A 26,577-nucleotide genomic window follows, 5' to 3' on the forward strand; every position below is an offset into this window, starting at 1 on the left:
TCTCAACTGACCAACTTAGGGTTTTTCAATACATTTCATTAATATCTTTTTTCACTTAACCATAAAAGTACTATTTCAAGGAATATACCTGTGGAGCCCACTTGATACAAACTATCTCTTCGCACATACACTCAATCCAGAACAATTGTTCACAGATACTAAACACTGGTTGTTACATACATATGTAGCGAATACTTATGTAGATATGAATACCATCAGTCTACTAATCAAATCATACACTGGTTCGATGGCATACCAGCTCACACTACTACAAAAATCATTCAGATAAATTCCTCACCCATTTATTATAGAATCCAGGATACCCAAAATAACAAAACTCGATTCCGTGAGATTCCAAAAGAAGACATGACATTGTTCAGATATGACAGATACCAAATACTTGATTTAAGCACTTTACTGCAGACAAACTCAATTTGACAATTTCTTATGTCTTTCATAACTACGAATATGCCCAACTTTCAACACTAACAGATTTTCATGGAGGATACCCCTTTTAACATACAGATAAACACTTCTTTTCAAAACTTCCTTTATCGAATTCAACCAAATTAACCTTAGACGTTTCATAACCTTATCTAGCAGTATCTATCACAGAACAATTAGAATTTATCTAGAACTTATCATAATGGCGGATATGCGCAGCTTGCCAAACAAGCTTAGTAGAGCATGCCACAAAGGGCCAAATAGAATAAGCCATAAAGGCATCATATAGAATCACGTGTTTAATGTCTCGTCGGACTCTCACAGAAAGTGCCATGGATTTCTTCCTCATAAACTTATACATAATTTCATGTATCGTGATTTGCCAATTCGATTTACACATTACCGAAGGCTATACCATGAATATACATATAGGAAAATCTTGCCATGGGTCTTAACCACATGGAATTATACATATTCATGTATCGTGATCTGTCAATCTAGTCTTTAACTTATTGGAGGCTACACCACCATGGGTCTTAACCTCATGGTCTTACACTTGATTCGATATTATGACTTGCCAATTTGGTTAGCAATATAATCGCCCTACCGGAGGCTTCACAGAGAAACATTGTTCAATATTCACTTACCCAGGATTGTTCGTATTCCTGATTGATTCATACTTTACGTATATCAAACTTTACCTACATGTTGATCAATCAACATTCTTTTCAACAGAACTTAATACATATAGCACATATCTCATCTTTACTTTTCTCATACACTTACCTATTATTATAGATATCATCATCATTTATGGATATATATACTTCTACTTGAACAGTCTACATATAAAAGTCAGGATAAAGACTCACCTAATACTCACCTACTGTAGTTCTAAACTCCAGACTCAAACATCCTTCTCAAACCAGCAGCAACAACTACTTACAAAACATAGGACTACCGTTAAAATTCATTTACATATAAATCACTATCATCTTAATCATTGATAACCCCCATGCAAAAACCTTATACTTACAACTTACTGTTCATATACCACATACAAACTTACTTTTTCAAAACATCTAACATGCAGAGCTGTAATACTTACCCAGAGATGGAATGATTACTGATTAAACCAAGAATCCTTAACTTCCAGCTTAATGAGGAAAATATACCATTGGATTTAAAGAAAAAGAATCAGAAAGTAGCATTGAAGGAAGAAGAACCCCTTTCAGAACCCTTCTCACACACATATATATATATGACCCATCCTACCTGGTGGAACTTAACAAGTGTCACAACTTTAGAATTTTTCCTTCTTAATGACTTGCAGTTTCTGAGAGAAACATAAATGAGAATCCTCTATAATAGATATCAGACTAGTCTATCTAGTTGGTTCCTAACTAGATTACTTTACAACCTTACTGGCACAGTACTTCAGACAAGTAATATATCTTTGGCATTAACCCATACCATAATTACCTTTTCACTTAACCAAATATTTCTCTTTAAATAGAGGAATAATGTAAAATAAAAATCTTCACTTACTCACACGACGATTACTATACGCCCACACCTATGCACCAAAAGAAACATATGAGCTGATTACACTTTGCCAAACAAATTATTTTGTCACTATACGCCAAGATCTCAGATCTGCCAAACTTGGGGTGTGACATGAGCATAGACTTGTTCATGGGTCGAGCCACTCGGCTTGGCCCAAAGGCCTTTCCGAAAAGTGGTAGAGTTTAGGTGAAAATATAAGCCAGAAAAATGGAGGTGAAAATATAAACCAGAAAAATGGACTTTGACAAAAAAAAAAAAGGCCTATTAAGCTTTTTTTGGCCCGACTCGACCCAAATTTGTAAAAAAAATTAATGTTTTTTTAATTATTTTCCACTATTTTTCATTGTTTTACTATCATTTCGCTATTATATTGCTATTATTTTATTATTATTATTTTGATATTGTATAACTTTTGTTTTATTATTAATTTTGCTACTATTTTAAAGGGATTTGCTTGCTAAGTTGTATTTATCTTAGTATTATTTTAGTATTTTTAAAAATAATTTTATTTGTTGGGAACATTTATTTTAATATTTTTAGTGTATTTGATGTATTATAATTTTAAAAAATTTTGTATAAAAAATTTTAATATAAACAGATCAAATTTAAATTTTAACATTTTTATAAGAGTCGTGTTGAACAAAGTTTTATATCTAGGGACCAACCAAACCTGGAGTTAAAAAACGAAGGTAAATTTTTTCCTTGACCCGGCTGGGGCAATATTACTAGTGACGTGTATTATTAAAAAATCTATCTGCCTTCAACTGAATGCCATAATTTCGAGGCCACATTGCTTGAGCGCGTGTGCCTAAATATTTAATAAAGTCAAATGTGCTTCTTAGAACACATAGTTCTACGAAAACCAAAACCTACTTCATTTAAGACCTTCATCACATCCATTTAATATATATACATAGAGAGTGTAAACAAATAATGTTCTACTACCTTAATGTTGGATGCAATTTACAATTATAATAAATTAGAAAATTTATGTAAATATTTTAATTCCGCATTTTTGAAATATATATTATTATTTGCTTGTTATTACAATTTCCTATATTTATTTTTAAAAAAACTCTACAAAACATTTGTCTAATTCTTTAATTAGATCCCTTCAAGATCCGATAGGTTCGTTCATCCCAAATCAAATTTGGACAATGTAATATTGAATTTGACTTAATTCCACCCAATAGTTTTTATCATTTGAAATTTTAGTTGTAATGATAAAATATATATTTTAAAAATTTTAATATTAGATTGATGGTAAATTTAGGCTTTTGGATAAATGAAATTAAAAATAAAAATAAATAAATGAGTTTAAAAATAAAATTGTATAACAAAGTTTTTAATTGTTATTATAATTTATTTAGTCCTTCAATTTTATAAAAAATTATTATTTTAGTTCTTCATTTATTTTTTCACCTCTTTTAGTTATTAAATTTGCATTGTTTATCAAATTACCTCAAAATAGATGAAAAAACTAATGTCTATTAACTTTGTTGACATAACATCCACATGGTAGTCAACGTGTATGCCACAATAATACTTAATTAATATTTTATAGCTCTTTTTGAATTTATAAAATTTTAAAATATAATTAATTACTGACATAACAATACACATGTATGCGACGTCAACCAAATTAACCTACGTTAACTTTTCCATTCATTTTAAGATTATTTAACAAACAACACAAATTTAAAAGAAAAAATTAAATAAAAGACCAAAATAACTTTTCTTATAAAATTGAAGGATCAAATAATTGATAATGTATTTTTAAAATTAAATCCAATAAATCAAAATAGTAAAAATTGAGATGATAAAATAAAATAAAAATCACTCATTAAAGGTCGTCATTAAATATACGACTATTAAAAGCTATTTAATGTTAGTATATTTATATGTTTAAAATGAAAATAAATAAAAACATTTTGTATTAACAAAAAAAAATCATAGTTTAATCTAATATAAAATTGATATTCAACATCCGACTTAGATTTGGATCGACTCTCACGTGTACAATCCACATCTAATTGTTGTCTACTTGTATTCCGAAGCAATTAATGTGGCTATTTATTTGCATGCCTTCCCTTGTTCTTTTTTTTCTTGAATTCTTCTCCCCCTGCTACCATAAATAAATAAGCAAAACATTAAATGTAACAATTAATTAGAACAATTTTAATCAACTCAGTAATTTATTTCTTATTAAATTCAATTTTAATTAATTTAACATTAATAACAGTAATTATGAGCTTTTAGTTTTAGTTTTTTTTTTTATTAACAAAGTAAGTATATTTTTTGCTTTAACACTTATAAATGGCTCATATATCTCTTAGAGTTATTGTTGTATCAAAAAAAAAAAAAAACAACCTGTTAGACAGTAGATACTCACTTCCTCCTCTCTTTGGCTATGGCTGCCGATGTTAGCTCTTTACATAGAGTTTTAAGCGGATACAAAGATGATCTAATGGTTGGGAATGAATCCGGTGGTGCAAAACCAACGGCTTTGATCACTAGGGACTTGCTTGGAGGCGGAGGCGGTGGCGCAGGTGGTGCCTCCCCGTTCATCAATATGAAAACTGATCAATCAGAAGAACTTAACCTCGACCTTCAAGTCCCTAATGGATGGGAAAAGCGCCTAGACTTGAAAGTAGGTTGATTTTTCTCACCTCAAAAGGAATTAAATAATTTCCTTAGTTTTTTTCCCTTTTAATATAATTTATTTAATTATAGTTTCAATTCCATGGCTGCAATCTTTCTTTATATATTCCTGTTTTTGCATTTTTTTTTATTCGCGAATATTACTTTAGTTTCTTTGATTCATTTTTTGTTATGTAAAGTCTGATTGATTGATTGATTAATTTGATAATTTGATGATTGCAGTCGGGTAAGGTGTACTTGCAAAGATGCAATTCCTCAAGTTCTTCACAATCATCAGATGGAAGCAAGCACCAAATCAATCAAACAGTGCCAAAGCTTCAAGATTTGAATTTTCCAGCCTCTTCCTCTAAACCTTTGCTAAACCTTTTCGACGACACCAACCTAGAATTGAAATTAGTCTCATCACCCACTCCTACCAATTATCAAAGTGTTTGCACCCTCGATAAAGTAAAATTCGCGCTTGAACGTGCCGAGAAAGAGCCGATCAAGAAGCGATCACCATCATACTCTTCGTCGTCATCTTCGATCAAAGATTCGCAAAACAGTGAAGGTGATCAAGATAAGTTGTTTGCGTCACCGGTTGCAGCGGGTTGTCCCGGATGCTTATCGTATGTGTTGATAATGAAACACAACCCTAAATGTCCTAGGTGCAATACCCTTGTTCCAATGCCAGTTGCTAAAAAGCCTCGCATTGATCTCAATATATCAATTTGAGGGAAGATTTAAGTTATTCTAGCTTTGATATCCAGTGCTTGACTATAATTTTGTAAATGGTAGATGAATTAGAATAGAAATCTTAGTAAAAATTGAGCATATGTATATTGGAAAAGGATGGCAAACATCCAAGAGAAACATAAAATTTGAGTATTCAATATTTATTTTGTGTTTTAACTTTTTTTTTTAAAAAAAAAAAAACCTTAAACTACATAGTAATTCTTAATTATCTCTTAATTTGTTTTTGAGCAATTTTTTCTCTTTTATTATGTACTTGGATTATGTTTCAAACTATCTAAGGCCTTGTTTATAGTTTAATAGTTTGGAGATATATTTGATTTTGGCGAGTGTATAATGTATTATAAGTGAATTAAATGATGAAACCTTAATATAAATATATATATTTAAAAGAAATTTGATTTGATGGTATCATCTGACTTATTATGTTTATATAAATTGTTGGTCTAATGAATTTTTTATCTTCAAACTTTATAAAAAGTTATTTTAGTCATTCATTTAATTTTTCACCTCTTTTAGTCTTTAAACTTATATTTTTGTCAAATCACCCAAAATGGATGAAAAACTTAATATTTTTAACTCTATTGACATCATATACACATGGTTAACAAGTCATCATTTAATTAATTTTTAAAATTTAAAAATATTAAAAATATTTTTATACTTTTAAAATAATGATAATGATTCTTAATTTTTATTTTTTAAATTTTATAATTTTTAAAATTAATTAAATATTGACATGTCATACATATGGCAATCTAGTGTATGATATATCAGCAAAGTTTAAAAAAATTAATTTTTCATTCATTTTGAAATGATTTGATAAAAAACATAAATTTAAAAACTAAAAAAATTAAATAGGAATTAAAATAAATTTTTAAAAATTTAACAACCATAAAATTCATTATGCGGTGTATTACAGGGAATACACATAAATAGAAATGCCACAAGTTATGCTCTTGTTCCTTGTAATATTTCAGTGCGATAATTTAGAGTATTAAGGAAAGCTAGGTAGTTGAACGTTATGAACCTACAGTTTACGGGATCCCAATAACTCTTATTTATTTTTATATAGTTTGGAGAGCATTCTAAACAATATTAGGCCATTTAGTATTCTCTTACAAAATAATTATTACTTACACTATTAATAATTTAATTAAACCTATTTAGTGTCTTTATTTTTGGGGAATTTGTAGGAAGAGATGTTTCAAAATTTAAAATGGATGTTTTTTTTGAAAAATAAATATTAAAATTTCAAACTTAATTGGTTGTAAATGAATTCTTTGAATTTCTGTTATGCTTATATTTATTTATTAAAGTTAAATAAATGGACATGAATTAGATTTTAAGTCTCATTCATTGAATTGAATGAACTTTACACAAACAAAACATATTATGTTTTGTTAATTTATATTCTTAAATAAATTTGTTTAAAATTTGTTTAATAAATCACTTAAACTTCGTTTATTTTTAATTATTATATAATTAATAGTATTTATTTTTATAATTAATTAACAATATTATTATTGTTTGTATTTGATAATTTAAAAATATATGTTTATTTATATTATTATTAATCATGATAAGTTTTTCAAGTAATAGTAAAATGTTCATTAACATGTTTCAAGAAATGTATATTTAACGTTAACAAACATGTTATTTTTTAAAAATATTCATTTAATTTAAACTAACAAACATAAACAGATAAACTTTTAATTAAATGAATACAAATAAAATGTTAAAAATAAACTAATGAACATCATAATATTACACAAATATTTTTAAATTTATATTCAATTCAGAATTTAACATATATTTTTCCCTTTCGTAGCTTGCTAGTAAAATCTAAGAACTTTTAGGTTTCTATTCACATACATATTGCATTGAATTTATAATATTGAGATGTTCTTTCTATATGTAAAGGTATAAATTTACAAAATTGTGGGCAAAATGTTATACAATATTGCAAGCATGGCTTGTAGCCTAAAAGTTGTAATATTTCAAGTGTTGTACAAATTTGTTTTAAAGATCCTGATTCAAGTGAAAGGGGAAACAAAGTAAAGAGAGATGCTATAAATTCTGAAACTATAAATGGGGAAAAAGTCATAAATATCATGACTTTGAGTGCTCAACAATTTAGCCATATAAAATCGACCCAATGGCTTTTTAAGGCAAGACTCAAACTTAATATTGGCAGATCATAAAAAAGGGATAGTGATATCCCAAAAAATTAAATAAAATATGGTTGTGTCATATAAATGTTTGAAAACTGCATTCACCTAAACTTTGTCAAATAATGACCTTTATTATGGTTGCTGCACAAAAGCTAATTAAAGGCCATTTACTAGACCAATTCATTAATATACCTAACAATAATAAATGAGAATTTAATTTTATCATGGCCTTTAAAGTCTTTCTACCTACTTTCATTTGTGTTTTTAATGTTTATTTTCTTTCTATAATCAATTAATTATTTCCTTTATTTTTTCAATTGCAAGACAGACTTCATCCCTTAAAAACAACCCTTTTCCTTAATATGTTTTCTTAGCCCTACCCTGCATTCATATTGCGACCAAAGAAGTGTTCAATTTCAATTTTATTTAATACGGTTGATTTCAAGCCAATTTTAAATCAAACTGAGTCTTGGGAGTCAAAGCCGGTAATTGTGGATGTAATAAAAAGGTACCGACCATAATAGCCTGCAGCTTGATACAAAGTTTACTAACCATGTAATCAATTCCGGGCTGGTCAAAGGAATTAGTAGAGTTATTGTTTCATTGCCTTTCAAACATATACTCATTAAATATATCCACTTTTAGACCACTTCTCCCGTTACGTTCGCTTAATATATTACATATATGTAGCGGATGATTATGTATTTAGGCATTTTATGTATACTAATGATACATGGATTATGTAATTTTATGTGTACATAATTGTGCATTATCTTCTTAAATTTATCTTACATATCTATTTATGATTAGATGTTCTATATAAGGACATGTTTTACTTAAAAGATATAAGAAAAGTTAGTTCCTAAAGAACTAGAATTATTTTGAATACATTTGATCTCATCTTTTTCTATTTTCTCTTTTATTTACAACACGTTATCAGTTTGATCAAGTCTCTTTCACTATTTCAAGAGAATGCAAAATTAATTTGATATTACGGAAGATGACATATGCTTAGTGGACAATGGTACTACTCACAATTCTTCTTGATAGTAAATATTTATTTCCATTAACATTAGCTGAAAATTTTGTTAATACCATATCTGGTTCTACAAATGTAATTGAAGGATACGAAAGAGTCCAAATTAAGTTCCCAAATAGAACAAAATTATATATTGATGATGTGTTATACTTTAGTAGATCTTGAAGAAATCTACTAATCTTCAAAGATATACATCACAATGAGTATCATGTTGAAAAAAAAAATAAGGGTGATCTATATCACCTCTACAATTTCTAACCAAAAGTTTATATTAGAGAAACTTTTGAGTTTAAATTTATTATTTGACTTATATTTTATGAAGAATAAGATGGTTGAATCAAATTTTTTGCACCCAATGTGCCTAGATACTAAAACTTTTATAATTTAACATGATTGACTTCTTCATCTAGGTTCAACCGTTATCCCACATATTATTGAAAATAGACATGGGGATTATGACAAAAGAAAAATAGAGAAGGTGTTATCTATGATTTGATGCAAAAGGTAGAAGAGATGGACCAGCAACCTGTTTCATCAGTCATTAGAGGAAGTAGCTCATAAAAAAAAATCGTTTAAATAAGGAGATTGAAAGAAAAGAGACCAAGGTAGGGCGAATTGGATGAAACTTGGTGATAAAAGTTCTAATTTTTTTCACCGATCAACAAAGGCGTTGAGTTAATTATATCAGGGGATTGGAAGACGGAAATGTCTTGATGCAGGAGGATGATATTGTAATGGGTTCCATAGCTTTGGGGTTATTTCAACAACTATTTCAACTTTAAGCATGAATAATTTTGACTCGATTCTGGTAGGGATACAACCTTTCATTTTTGTGGAAATGAACAGGATTCTTATGGTATAATTTCAACCTAGTTTATTAGTTAAAAACTAAATGTTCAACTAGTTTTTTTTTTTAAATATATATATTCAATGGTGGCGAGCAGCATTATCTGTAAACAGAACATTTCTAAGCAGGATTTGATACGGCTAATTTAAATCTTCAATGTCTAGAAATTTTTCCCCTGAAAGGTTTGGGAACAGAAAAGAAAACACTAACGCAGAGGAGAAAGATTTAATGTGTATGGCACTCTTATCATCGTATGTGAGTTTAGTTTCAGTCTAGATTGATTTATTGTTAAAAATTAAAATTATATATTGAATTGTTTTGATTATTCGATAAACATTATAAATATGGAAGGTTAAATTTATTGAATTGTTTAGAATTATGATCAAATTGTTATAATGTGTAAGTGTTGAGGACTAAATATATTATTATACCAATTAAAAAAAGCCACATTTTAACAATTTAATGAAGGGTGACTAAAATAGAAATGATTGAAAACGTTAGTGCCTAAATTGAAATTTTTTATAATTGGATGACCAAAACAAAAACGCACTAATTGTCGGGGTGACCATTTGTATAGTTTACCCTTATTTTTATACTTCTATGCTAAAGGAAAATTGAACATTACACATTCACCTTTAAGTCAGACCCAACACTAAAATTGTTTGAGAGTGCAGCCGCCCAAGACCCAGGGCTTAAATGAACCCCAAAAAAAAATCTTTTCAGCTTTTAATATGGAAAAAAATTTAAATTAAAATAAATTAATAAATGTCTAAAACTTTTAATTTTTTACCATAAATGTTTCATTTTCTTGGCCCCAAAAATTTTTTAGCTTTTATTATGCTATATTTTATAAATATTTTTAAAAGACACCTAATTTTATGTTTAAAGTCGCCTTTAAAATCACTTTAAAATCACTCGATTTTCCAAAAAAAAAAATAGAATGAAAATTTTGTGGCCTTACTCATCCATCATATCCACAAGATGGTCACATAGTTGTTTACTTTCATCTCTTTTTTTTCTGAAATTATAAAGCTAAGATCAAGTTTATCAAGTTAGTACGTTTGTATGGTACATGAGAGTTTAATTCAAAATCATTTTAATTGCATGTCAATTGATACCGATGTTGAGCATTCGATTGTTCATAATCATTCTCAAAATAATTTAACAGTATCATTTATTAAAGGTTTACAACTTATTACTTGATGTCTGCTTATGATATCAAATTCTCCTACATTTACTTAGGGACATGCTATAATGCATGCTGCATCTTTAGTTCGTATATAACCAACTACATATCATAAACTTTTACCTTTATAACATGTTTTTGTTCAACAAAAAAGTATACCTATTGCACTCCTTCAACATACTAAAATGGGTCCCTAATGATGTGATGGAATTTATGTTGGTTTTGACTCTCCATCTATCATTAGATATTTAACAAATGATTTTCTTTTAAAAGCTAACATTTTTAGATTGTCAATTTGATGAATATTTTTTTAAAGGAAGAAAAAGAGTAAATTAAAAGCACAAAAAATTTGTTGGAATACATCAACTGTAAGTCCCAATTTTGGCCCGAGGCTTAAACTAGAAACTAAACCAAATAATAATAATAAACCAAAAACAAATAATTAAGTCCAAAATAGAAACAAATTATAAACCCATTTCACAACCAATTAAAACCCAATTACATGCCAAATTTTACAATTACAACAAATCCAAAATTGCAAAGCCCAATAGGCCCACGACATTTGGAATTTTCGGAAGAACCCTAGGGTTCCCTTTGCGCCGCTCATGCAGCCACCTTGCCCTTGCCTCCGTACGCGCCAGCTACCCTACCACGTCGCCTCTTTACCTGCAGAAAGGACAGCAACAACAACAACAAATGCAGCAGAAGAACAAAACAAAAACAAAAAAAGATTGTAATCATTCGGCTATAAAGCCAGAAATATTTTCATTGTATTTTTTTTACACAAAAATCAACACAGAACGAAAATACACTTCAAAGGTGGTCCATTTATTCATCGCCGCTTTTATTATTCTGTTTTTATTTTCTTTTTCTTTCTTATTTTCATTCGAATCTACCACACAAATATGTAAAAAAGGGAGATTTTTACCCATTGTTCGGTCTTGGTGTCATCGGCGTTTACTTCTCTGGTCCGAAGGCTGCCGGATCCCTGGGGATCTGGTTGAAGCCACAGTGGAGGAGGCCAAGAGTTGAAAGTTTTTGTTGTTTTAAGAGTTTTAGGGAGTTTGGTTTTAAAATTTTCGGGTCCTAAATCTATTTCTACATGAAAAAAAGGCCTAGATTAAGCCTCGGTTGTCTCTCCAGCCACCACCGACGGTGGAGCAACGATAGAGGGATGACGATCTCCTATGGCTAGAGCAAAAAACCCTGCAGAGAAAACAAGAAGCTTTTTGAGTTTTTTAAAAAATTTTCAGCTGAAATGAGTTTTTTTTTTAAATTTTTGTTTATGTAGCAAGAAGAAACGACACCGTTTTGAAGATTAATTTCAGAGGCCAAAAGGACTTCATTTTGGCCTCTACTTGAAATTCGACCTGCCCATTAATAAGATCCGCTTTTTTTTAAATGGTCTATTTGCCTTATAAGTCCTTCCGCTTTTACACTTGCTTTAATTAGATCCCTTTGGTCTTTGTTTTTTTTTTTTAAATTTGGCCCGATAAGTTCGATGTTGTTTCATTTTAGTCCATACTGAAACATGTACGTTTTAAGGGCTTGGGATATTTTCCCAGTCAATCCTTCTCTTTTTCGCTGTCGTTTGTTTGGATCCTTTTTGTGTTTCATCATTTTTTTTATGATTTGTATCTCATATTTGTTTTTTACTGCAAATTAATCCTTAACCTTCTATAACTCCAATTTCTTTTATTTTTTTATGTTAAAAAAACTGTTTATCTAATATTTCATTTAATACTTTATTTATTTATTTATTTATTTCTTCAAGCCCTTTTTCTTATGATTAAAATTCATTTATTATTTTGAATTTTATATTATTTATATTAAGCTATTATGTATTTTTATATATGTATTATTTATTCCAAATTACTTTTTATGAAATATTTATTCTAAATTCTCTTTATGACATTTTAAAATGTTTTATTTATTTTAAGTTCCTTTATATGTATTATCTTATTTTAGAATGTTGGCATATTAATCATCATAACTTCATCTGCATTATGTATTTCAAATTACTTTTACAGTGTCTATTTTTAAACCTTTTTCTTATTTGTTTAAGATTGTTTTATTATTTATATCAAATTTTTATCATTTAGTTCATTTTCTTTGATCATTAATATTGGCATTTAAATGATGTATATTACGTCATAATTGTCATCATATACTATGAATCGTTTATTAGTACACTCATACTATTGTCATTCGTTAGCATAATAGTTTATTCGCATACCATTTTTAGATATTATATCAATTTTCACTCTAAATTCATAAAAAAAAGGATTATTTAATAAAGGCAATATTCTGTGTTTGGAAATTTGAGAGATCGTGCCCTAATGTACTGGGCTTTAATTTTTCTCGTTTGACCTAAATGTCCGAATATCCCATTAAATTAAAATGCACGAGTTTTGAAAATCAAAAGACAATCTTATTCTTGAGGGTTTAAAATATTGTGTCCTAACGTACTAGATGTGACATTTTATTACTTTGGGACAAGAAGGTCTTTAGCATCCGCTTCAGTTTATCCAAACATTTTTTTTTTGTAAAATTAAAGTTAACAAAAAAAGAGGATCGCATTTTAAATGCTTTTTGAGTTTTCAACTTTCGACGTTTAGACATTAATTAATCAATTAGGTACCCAATTTTGGGCGTTATAAGGGTGCTAATCCTTCCTCGTATGTAACCGACTCCTGAATTTGTTTTCTCGAATTTCGTAGACCAAAATTGTTGTTTTAGTAAATCAAAACGTTTTATTAAAACGATCGATCATGAGGTGACCCGATCACACCTCATCAAAAAGGATTGGTAGCGACTCTCATTTTTCATTTTCTTTTTAAATAAAAGTCGACGGTTTAAAAAAAAAAGGTTTCGACAGCTTGGCGACTCTACTGGAAACTGAGAGAGTCAAGCCGTAAATTGATTAATTTATGTCTTTTCGTTGAAAATTGAAAATTTGATTTAAAATATGATCCTTTCATTGCATTTCATCTGTTACCTTCGATATCTTAGTCATAATACCTGCTTTGTTGGTTTGAGTCTTTAAATATTTTTGCATATTACATTGCATAACTGCTCGGTCCTACCCTTTAAGTGGGAGTGAGAAACTAGTCTTTCGTAAGGTTTTCACCTCCGTACAGGATAGTGGATCGCTTCTGGGATACATCCGTACCTATGTCTTCGTAAGGTTTTCATCTCCATATAGCCATGGGGAATGTATTCTCTTGAAAAATGGCGGCGACTCCTATTTTTCATTTTCTTTTTAAATAAAATCGATAGTTTAAAAAAAAAGGGTTTCGACAGCTTGGCGACTCTACTAGAAACTGAGAGAGTCAAGTCGTAAATTGATTAATTTATGTCTTTTCATTGAAAATTGAAATTTTGATTTAAAATACGATCCTTTCATTGCATTTCATTTGTTATCTTCGATATCTCGGTCATAATACCTGCTTTGTTGGTTCGAGTCTTTAAATATTTTTGCATATTGCAATGCATGACTGCTCGGTCCTACCTTTTAAGTGAAAGTGAGAAACTAGTCTTTCGTGAGGTTTTCACCTCCGTACAGGATAGTGGATTGCTTCCGGGATACATCTGTACCTATGTCTTCGTAAGATTTTCATCTCCGTATAGCTATGGGGAAATGTATTCCCTTGAACCGAACTCGATCTATATGAGACTATAATGGGTGAGGATTGAGGAATCTGCTGGTTCAAGTACCTTGTCTTTAGAACCGAACCACATGTAGTGACCCATAGGAGCCTACTGTAACACCCCTCACCCATACCCAACGCCGGGATAGGGTTCGAGGCATTACCGGGGCTTTACACTTGAAACATACTATTTGGGGTCACAAATTTTTGTTCAAATTTAAAACCTTTCAACCTTGAATATCTCGTCCCTTATATTGGCTTTCGAGACTTATAACATACCTAGAGGCAATGCAGGGCAAATTTGGGTACATTCGATAAACCTTGGGCTCCTCAGAAAATTTCTCTTATCTTAAAGTGTCACATGCCCGTATAGGTGAGCCGTGTGGACTCACACGCCCGTGTAACTTAGGGCACACCCATGCCCTTCAATCTTGGGAAACACTGACTTATTAACACAGCCATGGCACACACCCGTGCTGCCTGCCCGTGGACGACACTGTCTTTTTAACAAGGCCATGACGCACACCCGTGTGGCCTACCCGTGTACAACTTTGAGCTAAAATTTTAAGTGCAGGGGACACACGACCATAGCACACACCCTGGGAGGAAACTGTGTGTCACACATGGCCTAGACACACGCCCGTGTGTCCAACCATGTAGACTTTATTAGACTATTTTCCAAGCTTTTAGTCACCCCTTTCTACTACCTGAGCTTAGTGCTTATAAAGTTTGAAAGAAAACATGATTTTACACTTGTAAATAATCTTAATAAAACTAGTTATGTGGAAACCTCGTATCATTGGTTCCATACACGATAGGATATTTCTCACTTAGTATTTTTGGGTTCCCATGTCATTTTAATTCATCCAAAATTAGCTCATTCATGTGACTCATTGCCAATTGGTAACGACCCATTACTCGTAATTTAAACCATGCATAAAATCGTAGGTCATAGCCTACTTCAATTAAGCCAATTTTCATGGCCATATACAAAAAGACAAACATATTTTTAGATGCCTTCATTGTGCAAATCAAATGACACATATAACAAAATACTCAATAATACTATACATGCCATTGAATAAAATAAACAAAGTCTTTATACCAAAGCTTGTCTAATTGATAGTGTGTTGACTCTCCAATCGTCTTCTAGTCCTTATGAGTCCTCGAGCTCTGTGAAACAGGGAAAAAGAGAGGGATAAGCATTTTCATGCTTAGTAAGCTCAAATAACCAGAAAGTAAACTTACAGAGTAATTAGCATACATCCATACTTAAATCATGAAATCATCCATTATGAAATGACTCCCTATCACATGCACTCAATCAATGAGTTAGTCACATAATTATGTATCATGTAATTTAACTAGATGAGCTCATCATTCAACATTTCATTTACATATGTATCCCACGTTAATCTCGTTGAGTTTCAAGGAAATCTCGATGGAATACCCATTATCCGTCAATTTATACGAATGATCATTCCATTTATGCACTCCCGCGAACCTCACATCATATGGTGGGATTACTAGTCCAGGCTAAATTCCCCATTATATGAACTCATAAGGTGATGTCGGGATTACCAGTCCAGGCTAAATCCCTTATAGTGACAAACACCCTTAGTGAGCTCAGATCTGAATTACCAGTCCAGGCTAAATTCAGACCCTAATCAGATTACCCGTCTGGGCTAAATCCATATTGCATACATATTCTTCGGGAGGCTTGATCATTCAAGGAACACCAGTTCGGGCTAGATTCCTTTCCATACTTGAGACGGATTACCCTCCGGGCTAAATCCTTACTGCAACACATACAGGATCTTATTACACATGTAAAGCATGGTTTATCCATCGAATTCCCTTTTTAACCTCAACTGAGATAGTTATCAACAAGTCATTATCAAAGATGCATTTCATGCATTTTCATGCCATCAATAAATGCAAATATCATGCATTCATAAATCATAAAATTATGCATATTAAAGGTTTACTTAAAGTTGTCTGAACTTACCTGGTATTCGTTTCAGAGATATGTTTCGGTTATTCCGAAACCTTACGTTTACCACGATCGACCTCCGGAATTTGTTCCTCAGGGTCTATAACAACAAAATTATGTCATTAATTTACTACATTATGCATTTCAAGTTTAATATCTACCCCCGGTCTAAATGACCGTTTTGCCCCCAACCTTTCACATTATTATGATTTAGTCCCTAGGCTCGTATAATGAAACACATGCACTTTTTATCTTACCCAAGCCTAGCTGAAACACTTTTCCTTCTTATGGTAGCCCACATTTTCCATTATTTTCTCATTTCTACCACACATTTACATCTTTTGCAAAATAATCTCTATAAGGGTTTCTCATGAAAATCAACTAGGAAAAGATGTTTAATACACATTCATCTTTCATATTCCTCCATAATCCATCAAAATACAAACAACTCATGCATGGGTAAATTTTTAAACATGAACCCTAGCATGAAGTATGGGTAGAAATGGAGAGAGCAAGCTACCGGGATTTCAAAAATACATAGAGCATGAAAAATGGGGCTTGGGAGCACTTACTATTGAGTTTGGAAAGCTTGAAAAGCCTAGCTATAGTGTCCCTTCAATTTTTGGCGGCCATGGAGAAGAAAATGGCTGATTTTTGCCTTTCTTTTCCCATTTTATTTCATTAAAATACCAAATGATCAAAATGCCCTCATGCCCTTTCTTTAAAATTTCAACCATGCAAGCCTATTTTTGTCCAAAAACTTAGAATTTGGGCAAATTGCTCTCCAAGGCCTTCTAATTCATAACCCAAAGCAATTTCATACAAATTACTGCTAGAATCCAAGTTTTGCAATTTATTCAATTTAGACCCTAATTTTCCAATTGAACATCTTATACTTAGAATTTCTTCATGAAACTTTAACACATGCATATATTCATATTCTAGGCCTCATAATAATCATAAAATAAATATTGTGATGTCAGATTTATGGTCCCGAAACCACTATTCTGACTAGGCCCTATTTCGGGATATTACACCCACCGTAGGTAGAGCCACACTAAGCCATTAGCGGTTGTCCGAATAGGTGTTCTGCTTGTTATTTCTTACTTGCTTTAATTTCATATGAATTGTACTGACTTGTGTTTTTTTGCTTCTGATTGCATGGTATTTCATCATAAAAAAGGGTATCGGTTCAAGTTCGATTACTAAATAGAGAGCTTGTCATGGAGAATGAATTTCTTGATAAAGTTAAGGATAATGTGGCTGTCCGTATATGTTCGGAGAAAACACAATTGGAAAAGAGAGATAGCTTGACAGCAGGGTATACAACAGAGTTATAGGACTTCACTCGTATCAGTGTGACACAGAATGATCTTTGAGAATTGAAGGAAATGTGGGCCCAATGGGATGATGAAGTTAAACAACTATTTTACGACAATTACGGTGATCTACCTTACTGACTCGACATCAAGATAGATAAGCATTTGTTTCGAGCTTTGGCCCAATTCTAGAATCCGGCCTACAGTTGTTTCACCTTTGGGAACGTAGATTTGGTACTCATAGTGGAAGAATATACTGCCCTACTTTGATGCCCAAGGGTTCAGGTTGACAAGGCCTATTCTAAAGCCGCTAATGTTCTGACCTTTGTGAAGAAATTGATGAATATCACCAGAATGAGTGAGTAGTGGGTTACAGCTCGGATCAAACAGAAAGGAGAAAGCAAATGTATTCCCTAGAAAAGTTTGCGAGACTTGATTTTTACTTTAAGTATCTACGGGTTAATGGTTTTTCCTAATGCACTAGGGCATGTAGACGAGGCAGTTTTTGATCTGTTTGACCGGCTAGATAAGAGGGTAATGCCAGTTCTCACGATTTTAACCGAAACATTCAGATCTTTGAATGCATGCCGAAGAGCTGGTGAGGGTCGATTCATAGGATGTGCGCAATTACTGCTAGCTTGGTTCCATAGCCATTTCTAGAAGGTAGACAAGGTGACATATAGGGTGTTCTCCGAGAATTACTTACCATTAAAGGAAATAGTTGCTACGTCAAGATGGGACGACATATAGGAGGAAAAATGGATAGCGATCCTTTAAAATCTCTAAGAAGAGGATATCGAGTGGAGAGCCCTTTGGTTGGTTTCCGATGAGATCTTGTACCGATATGGAGATTTTGACTGGGTTCCCCTACTTGGGATTTGGAAAGCCGTAAGATATGCTCCTTTGCTCGTATTGAGGTAGTACAGATCGAGATAGTTCATAAAGGTAACCCAAGGACTAGTTCAGTGCGAGTTTTCGTATAAGGAGGATAACTATAAGAAAAAGGTATGAGAAATGTGTAACGCCTGGAGTCAAATCCACCGGTTGAAAAGATTGGTTGTTGGTTTAATAACAACCCATGAGTAAAATGGATGGTAGAGTAAAAGAATCAATGACAATATTCCTTAGCCAAATTAAAAGGGCATGCGATCGATGGACGAATATCTGAAAGTAGTCCTATCCGAGTTAGAGATTATAAAACAGGATTTTGAAAGAAGGAATTTAGAGCTCGAAAAGAATATAGAGCAACTAGAAGAGGAGAAGATGCATGTGAAACTAGATGTTGATGTTAAGAAATTAGAGACCGAAAAATGGAGAAAAGGATAGAATAAGGCCGAGGAAGATTTGGATAGTCTAAAAACATATTATAAGAAATTGTGCCTATCGATAAGAACCTCCGGATTGAGAAAAAGGTCTGAACAATGGCTACACGAGATCTAAGAAGATAAGGCCAAAGCTGATCGATGGGAGAGAAAATACCAAGACGCCCAGGGTCGAAAAGAAGTCTTAGAGAAGAGTCTGTTGGAAGCCCAAAATGAGAAGATCAAGTTAAAGATTAGAATAACAGAATTAAAAAAATCGCTTCATTAGCATTATAGTCGTAACTCTGTAATAGAGCTGAATGAGAGCTTGGATAAGATTGAAGAGCTGAAAAGAAAGGTCAAAGAACTCGAATTGCACTAACAGTAAGTTTTGAGTTAAGCTCCTTGAAGTAAGTGATGAGCGATGTAGTGAGCAACTCCATCAATCTCAAGGTCAAATAAGGGACGGAGACTACATTATGGGTAAGGCTGTGGCCCAGATTCGAGAGGTGGCCGACCATCTACAGACTTTAGCAGTTCAAGTAGATGTATTAAGTGTGAAATATGAATTAGAATTAGACCGGGGCCGGGAATTGGCTTGGTTGCTTAGGAAAGTTAAAAATTTAAGCATTAGGGCTAAGTCGTATCTGTAATCTATTTCTGTGTAGAGAATTTTGTTTTCTAGTAAAGTTGTTCTAAATGGAATTAAATCAGAGTCGACGCATTTTTTCTACATTCATCCATTTGTATTTCATCGCACTATATGCATTAATTTTCACAAAATGACCCTAATTAATTAAAAATTATTTCCATAATCTGAAAACCAACAAAAACCTACCAAGTACGCATCGTTACGGTACCCGAAAAAAAACTAAAGCGATGGATAAAAGACTAGAAAGGTTGGAACAAATGCAGAAAGAGATGCAAAAACAGATGCAAGCACAAATGCAAGAGCAATTGGCTAAAATCTAGTAGGATATAAGGGACCAAATGCTGGAATCACAAAGAAACATGATGAACCAGCTAACACAATTGCTGATTGGTGGACAGGAGAAAGCAAAGAGCCCTATGGTCAATACTAGAGATAACAATGAAGATCCTCTTTACCCTCTTGGTTTTACCCCGACAAACGCTCAGACACAAGCCGAGGTGTGCACTCGAAGGCCAACCCTTACAATCAGGCCCCAACAATTTTAGGTCGGTGCATTGATACTAATCAACTATCAAGCAGGCTTAAGCTCTAATCCAGGGGATAACCCAGCTAATCCCGTAGTCCATGATCTGGATGACATAGTAGAAGCTGAAAGAGCGAGAGTGGAGCTCCCTAAATAATTGGAAGATCGATGCAGGTGGTTAGAGGAGAAGTTCCAAGCAATGGAAAATGTTGACTATCATTGTGGGATCGATGCTAAAGATTTGAACTTGGTTTCGGACCTGGTGCTTTCCCCCAAGTTCAAAACTCCTGAGTTCAAGAAGTATAACGGGAGTAGCTACCCCGAGGCTCATATTACCATGTTTTGTAGACGAATGACTGGGTACGTCAATAATGATCATCTATTGATTCACTACTTCCAGGATAGTCTGGTTGAGGCAGCATCCAAATGGTACAACCAATTGAGCCATACTAAGATCAACTCATCGAAGGACCTAGCTTAAGCTTTCATGAAACAGTATAGTCACGAGATGAATATGATTCTGGATAGGAATACCTTGTAAAACATGAAAAAGAAATCGAATAAGAGCTTCCGACAATACGCCCAAAGGTGGAGAGAGGTTGCTATACAAGTCCAGCCACCTCTCCTAGAAAAAAAGATCATCATACTGTTCATTAATACCTTAAAGGCTCCATTCATCACTCATATGTTGGGAGCGCCACTAAAAGCTTCTCAGATATAGTGATGACCAGTTAAATGATCGAGAACACGGTAAAAAGCGGTAAAATAGATATAGAGGAAAGTACCAAGAGATAAACCCCAAAGAAAAGGGAGAACGAGGTGAACAACATGAGCACGAACAACAAAGGTCATTCTAAGTCATTTACAGTGAGCCAACCAAAGACATTAACTGCCAACCATCAGAGCACCCTAAAACAAGAATCCAATACGAGAACAAACACAAGACTACAGTTTACACCTATACCCATGACGTATAGGGAGCTGTATCAGAACCTATTCGATGTGCACGTAGTGTCTCCTTTCTACTTAAAGCCAATGCAACCCCCATATCTCAAATGGTATGACACAAATGCTCAGTGTGAATACCACGCTGCAATCACTGGGCATTCAAATGAAAATTACATTGCGTTCAAAAATTTAATTGAAAGATTTATTAAAATGGGGATTGTGAAGTTTGACGACCCATCCGAGCCCAATGTAGCAGGAAACCCGCTACCCAATCATGCCGACCAAGAGGTAAACGGGATAAACGAAAGTGGGAGCAAGAAGGTCAAATATGAGGTTGTTGAAGTTAAAACCCCTTTGAAATGGGTTTGAAAAGAGATAGTCAAAAGAGGATTAATCGTGTTGGATTCGAAAAAGAAACATGAAGAAAAGTGAAACTACTGTAAGTTCTATAATGAGGTGGTGTATGAAATCCAAGAATGCGGGGAGTTTAGGGCCCTAGTGCAGGACATGATGAACAACAAAGAAATAGAGTTTTATGAAGAGGTTAAAAGCCCCAAAGAGGGAAATATATGCATGTCAGAAGGAAAATCGACGGCGCAAGCCCAAAAATTCAATTACCTAGTAGTCATCATATCACGACCCAAAAATAATGAAGCGGGAGTGCGAATGCCACCAAAAGTCATAATAAAAAAACCCGCAGTCTTTCCTTATAAAGACAGCAAAAGGGTCTCATAGAATTACGACTGTAACGTGACAATCCAGGGAAAAGAGAACCCTACTGATACTTTAAAGGAGACCAAGATGTGAGTTCCTATACACGTAGCGAGAGGCGCTACGATTCAGCAAACGCAAGAGCAGAACCCGTAAAAGGAAAAGCTACAGCGGTCAAATAGAAGAAAAAAAATGGCCAGACCTGAACCTTCTGTTAATGAGTCGGTCAATGAAGAGGAGGCTAAAGAATTTCTAAAATTTCTAAAGCATAGCGAGTACAGTGTTGAGTAGCTGCGTAAACAACCAGCTCGTATCTCGGTGCTAGACTTACTCTTAAATTCGGAGGTCCATCGCAGTGCACTGATGAAAGTTTTAAACGAAATGTATGTCGCTAATGATATCTCCATCAACAAGCTAGACTACTTGGTTAGCAACATAAGTGCCGATAACTTTATCTTCTTCAATAATTAAGAGATGCCACTCGATGACATGGGGTCGACTAATACTCTACACATCACCACACGCTACAAGGGGTATACGCTACCGAGGGTGCTGATTAACAACGGGTCGGCCTTAAATATCCTACCATTATCTGCACTGAACAGATTGCCTGTAGACAGCTCTCACATGAAAGCGTGCCAGAATATAGTGAGGGCATTCGATGGTACAGAGAGAAGGGTAATGGGCAGAATTGAAATACCTCTTTTGATCAGTCCAAACACGTACGAGGTGGACTTCCTGGTGATAAATATTAAGCCTTCATACAACTGCTTATTGGGGAGACCTTGGATATATCAAGCAGGGGCAGTGCCTTCATCGCTACACCAAAAGTTGAAATTGGTAACCGAAGGTCGACTAGTGACGATAAATGCTGAAGAGGACATCATCGTAGTAGTGACCAGTGACACGCCATATCTAGAGGCAAACAATGAAGCAATCGAATGTTTCTTTCGATCTTTGGAATTTGTGAATGCGACATTCATTACCGACGGAAACAGGATCCCAATGCTCAGGATATCCATGACTACAAAAATGGGCCTGCAGCTAACTGTTGGGAAAGAGGCCTTACCAAGAAGAGGACTCGAGAGACACCTCCAAGAATGATTGAGGCACTAATGATGAAGGACAAACAAGACCGCTTCAGCTTAAGATTTAAGCTGAACGTGAGACAAAAAAAGAAATAACTGAAAAAGAAATAAGAGAGAAGGAAAGCACGGTTGAATGGGGAGGAGATCAAATAGGAACTAATGATCTTTCCCCATATATTAAAGACTTTTGTGTCTGGAGGAATCATTCACCCTTAGCGGGAGACGCCAAATAAGGAAGCCGTAGAAACAACATTGGAAAATTTAGACATCAACGCCATATATGAAGAAGGGATTGGAGGAAAAAATTTGTCGGGTATTCACCCTTGTGAGCAGGGAAGTGTTCTGAACAATTAGACTGTGAAAGAGATTCCTATAGTTTTTAGAACTAACACAGAGTAATGTTTAGAACACACTTATTGCTCTCGGCCTAGGAGTAATAAGAATCATTTTTTGTGAAATAGGCCTTTGTTCAAAATCGTTATTTCAATAAAATGCATCTTTGCTATCATTTTTTAGCAGATATTCTTTCATTCTTTCATTTGTAATTACACTACGCAAATAATTATTATTAAATTCTTTTGTTCTTTGGACTTTCCTTCAAATATTCTTCTATTCTTCATTCATAATCATACCATTCAAATAATTATTCTTAGATTCTTTTATTCTTTGGATTTTTTCTTCACCTCTATAACAGGTCCCCGGATATCAACGATATGAGCGACGATGTTAATAACTCAGAGTCTCCTTTTGAGCAAGATATGTCTATAGATGATTAAAATTGTAACATATCTCCTGATTTGTTAAGGATGGTAGAACAAGATAAGAAACAAATCTTACCTCACAAAGAGTCGATAGAAATTATGAACTTAGGAGAAGAGAAAGAGTTGAAAATCGGAGCTGGTATCACTGCAGAAACAAAGCGAGACCTTATTGAATTACTCCAAGAATTTCAGGATGTCTTCGCATGGTCATAGTAGGACATGCTTGGATTGAATACTGATATAGTGGTACATCGAATTCCCATAAAAGAAGAATGTAAGTCAGTTCAATATAAGCTTTGAAGGATGAGGCCTGACATCTTACTGAAAATAAAAGAAGAGGTCAAGAAGCAGTTCGACGCTAGATTTTCAAAGATGGTGAAATACTCAGAATGGGTAGCCAACATCGTCCCCGTCCCTAAAAAGGATGGAAAAATATGAATGTGTGTAGACTACTGAGATTTGAATAAATCCAGCTCAAAAGATAACTTCCCACTGCCTTATATTGATACCTTGATGGACAACACAACGGGTTACTCGCTGTTCTCTTTTATGGATAGTTTCTTAGGATATCCTCAGATAAAGATGCATTCTGAAGACATGGAGAAGACCACATTTGTAACCGTTTGGGGAATATTTTGCTACAAGGTGATGCCATTTGGACCGAAAAATGCGGGAGCAACATACCAAAAGGGCCATGGTAACCCTCTTCCATGACATGATGCACAAAGAAATCGAAGTTTATGTCGATGATATGATCGCAAAGTCCCGAATAGAGAAGGAGTATATACAAGTCTTGAGGAAATTATTCTTAAATTTGAGAAAGTTTCAGCTAAAACTCAATCCAGCAAATTGTACCTTTTGGAGCCAGGTTCGGAAAGCTGCTCGAATTTGTGGTTAGTGAGAAAGGGATCGAGATCAACCCAGACAAAGTCAAAATCATACAAGAGGTGCCTCTGCCATGTACTTAAAAAGAAGTTTGAGGATTCCTAGGAAGACTAAATTACATCGCTCGGTTCATTTCACAACTAACCAAGAAATGTGACTCCATTTTCCGTCTCCTTAAGAAACACAACCCAAGTGTATGGAATGAAGAATCCCAAAAGACTTTCGACAAGGTCAAACGGTATTTATCCAATACCCCCGTGCTGATGCCACTCAGCCTAGATAAACTATTGTTGCTGTATTTGGCGGTATTTGAGAATTCCATGGGATGCGTACTCGGCCAGCATGAAGAGTCGGGAAGGAAAGAAAGAGCTATTTACTATCTTAATAAAAATCTCATTGCATGTGAGACAAGGTACTCACCAATCGAGAAGTTGTATTGTGCCTTGGTCTGGACAACTCGAAGGCTACGACAATATATGTTGTATCACACCACTTGTCTTATCTTGAAACTAGACTCTCTGAAATACATGATGGAGTCAACAACTTTGAATGGAATGATGACCCGATGACAAATTTTGCTTTCTGAATTTGACATAGTCTATGTGAACCAAAAGGCCGTAAAAGGGACTGCGACAGCAGATTTTCTAGCCAGTAGAGCTTTGGAAGATTACGAGCCTTTACACTTTGATTTCCCGAACGAAGACTTGATGTGCGTCGCAACCACTAAAAATGACTCTCAAGAAAACCACCCTTGGAAGTTAAATTTCGATGGAGCCTCAAATACAGTGGGTAATTAAATCGGGGAAATCTTGATGTCCCAAAACTGAGATCATTATCCCTTCACCAGCAAACTGGATTTTGATTGCACAAACAACATGATAGAATACGAAGCATGAATCATGGGTATCCGTGCAGCCATAGAACGAAAGATCAAAATGCTAGAGGTATATGGGGATTCTGCACTAGTAATCTATCAGCTCAAAGGCGAATGGGAGGCGAAAGACCCCAAATTGATCAATTATCGAAAAATAGTTCTGGAGTTAATGGAGGAGTTTGATGACATCACTTTTTGCTACCTCCTGCGTGATGAAAACCAGATGGCTGACGCCTTGGCTACCTTAGCTTCTATGATCAAAGTAAACAAACAAGAGGACGTGAAGCCTATCCAAATGAGTATTTACGAAGCTCCGACTTAGTGCTACAACATCGATGAAGAAGAAGAAAAAGATGATCACCTTTAGTATCACGATATATTGCAATATATGAGAAATCGTGAGTAACCGGACCAGGCAACCTAGAATGATAAAAGGACGTTGAGAAGACTAGCCATTGACTATGTCTTAGATGGGGAAATTCTATACAAAAGAAGAAAGAATAAAGCGCTATTAAGATGTGTGGACGCTGCAGAGGCTAAGAAAATCTTGGAAGAAGTTCATGAGGGCGTTTGTGGGACACACGCTAATGGTTTTACAATAGATAAGCAAATTATGAGATTCGGTTATTGCTGGTCCACCATGGAAGGGGATTGTATTAACTACGTCAAAAGATGTCATAAGTGCCAAATTTATGGAGACAAAACTCATGTGTCCCCTTAACCTCTTCATGTTAGGACTTCTCCATGGCCTTTCTCAATGTGGGGCATGGTTGTGATTGGGCCAACATCGCCAAAAGCTTTTAATGGGCATCGATTTATTTTTGTGGTCATCGATTACTTCACCAAATGTGTAGAAGCCGCTTCATACGCCAATGTCACGAAGTCAGTAGTCAGCAAATTCCTAAAAAAAGAGATCATATGTCGATATAGAATGCTAGAAAGGATCATATTAGGCAATACACTGAATTTGAACAACAGCACGATAGCAGAGGTCTGTAGTCAATTTAAGATCAAAAAGCACGACTCGTCGCCATATGACCCAAAAATGAATGGTGCGGTGGAAGCAGCCAATAAGAATATTAAGAAGATTATGGGGAAAATGACTGAAACTTACAAGGATTGGCATGAGAAGCTACCATTTGCCCTTTATGCTTATCGAACGTCTGTCAGGACCTCTACCTGGACAATGCCTTTCTCACTGGTTTATGGAATGGAAGCGATTT

At 33.8% G+C, this 26,577-nt stretch overlaps 1 protein-coding gene across 1 annotated transcript; it reads left to right on the forward strand.

Annotated features, from left to right (window-relative positions):
* Nucleotides 1–4,322: 4,322 nt before the first annotated feature.
* LOC108471306 (uncharacterized) lies at nt 4,323–5,562 on the forward strand. Its single transcript, XM_017772945.2, has 2 exons — nt 4,323–4,660; nt 4,894–5,562. The coding sequence occupies exons 1-2, from the start codon at nt 4,421–4,423 to the stop codon at nt 5,383–5,385; spliced, it is 732 nt and encodes a 243-aa protein (XP_017628434.1). The 5' UTR covers nt 4,323–4,420; the 3' UTR covers nt 5,386–5,562.
* The last annotated feature ends 21,015 nt before the right edge of the window (nt 5,563–26,577 follow it).

This window comes from Gossypium arboreum, chromosome 1, assembly GCF_025698485.1.
Source record: "Gossypium arboreum isolate Shixiya-1 chromosome 1, ASM2569848v2, whole genome shotgun sequence".
NCBI lineage: Eukaryota > Viridiplantae > Streptophyta > Magnoliopsida > Malvales > Malvaceae > Gossypium > Gossypium arboreum.

Bases quoted from the DNA above. Each gene is read 5' to 3' on its own strand.
- LOC108471306 (XM_017772945.2), top strand. From the start codon at position 4,421: ATGGCTGCCGATGTTAGCTCTTTACATAGAGTTTTAAGCGGATACAAA. The intron at 4,661-4,893 runs GTAGGTTGATTT...TGATGATTGCAG, and splicing joins AAAAGCGCCTAGACTTGAAA to TCGGGTAAGGTGTACTTGCA.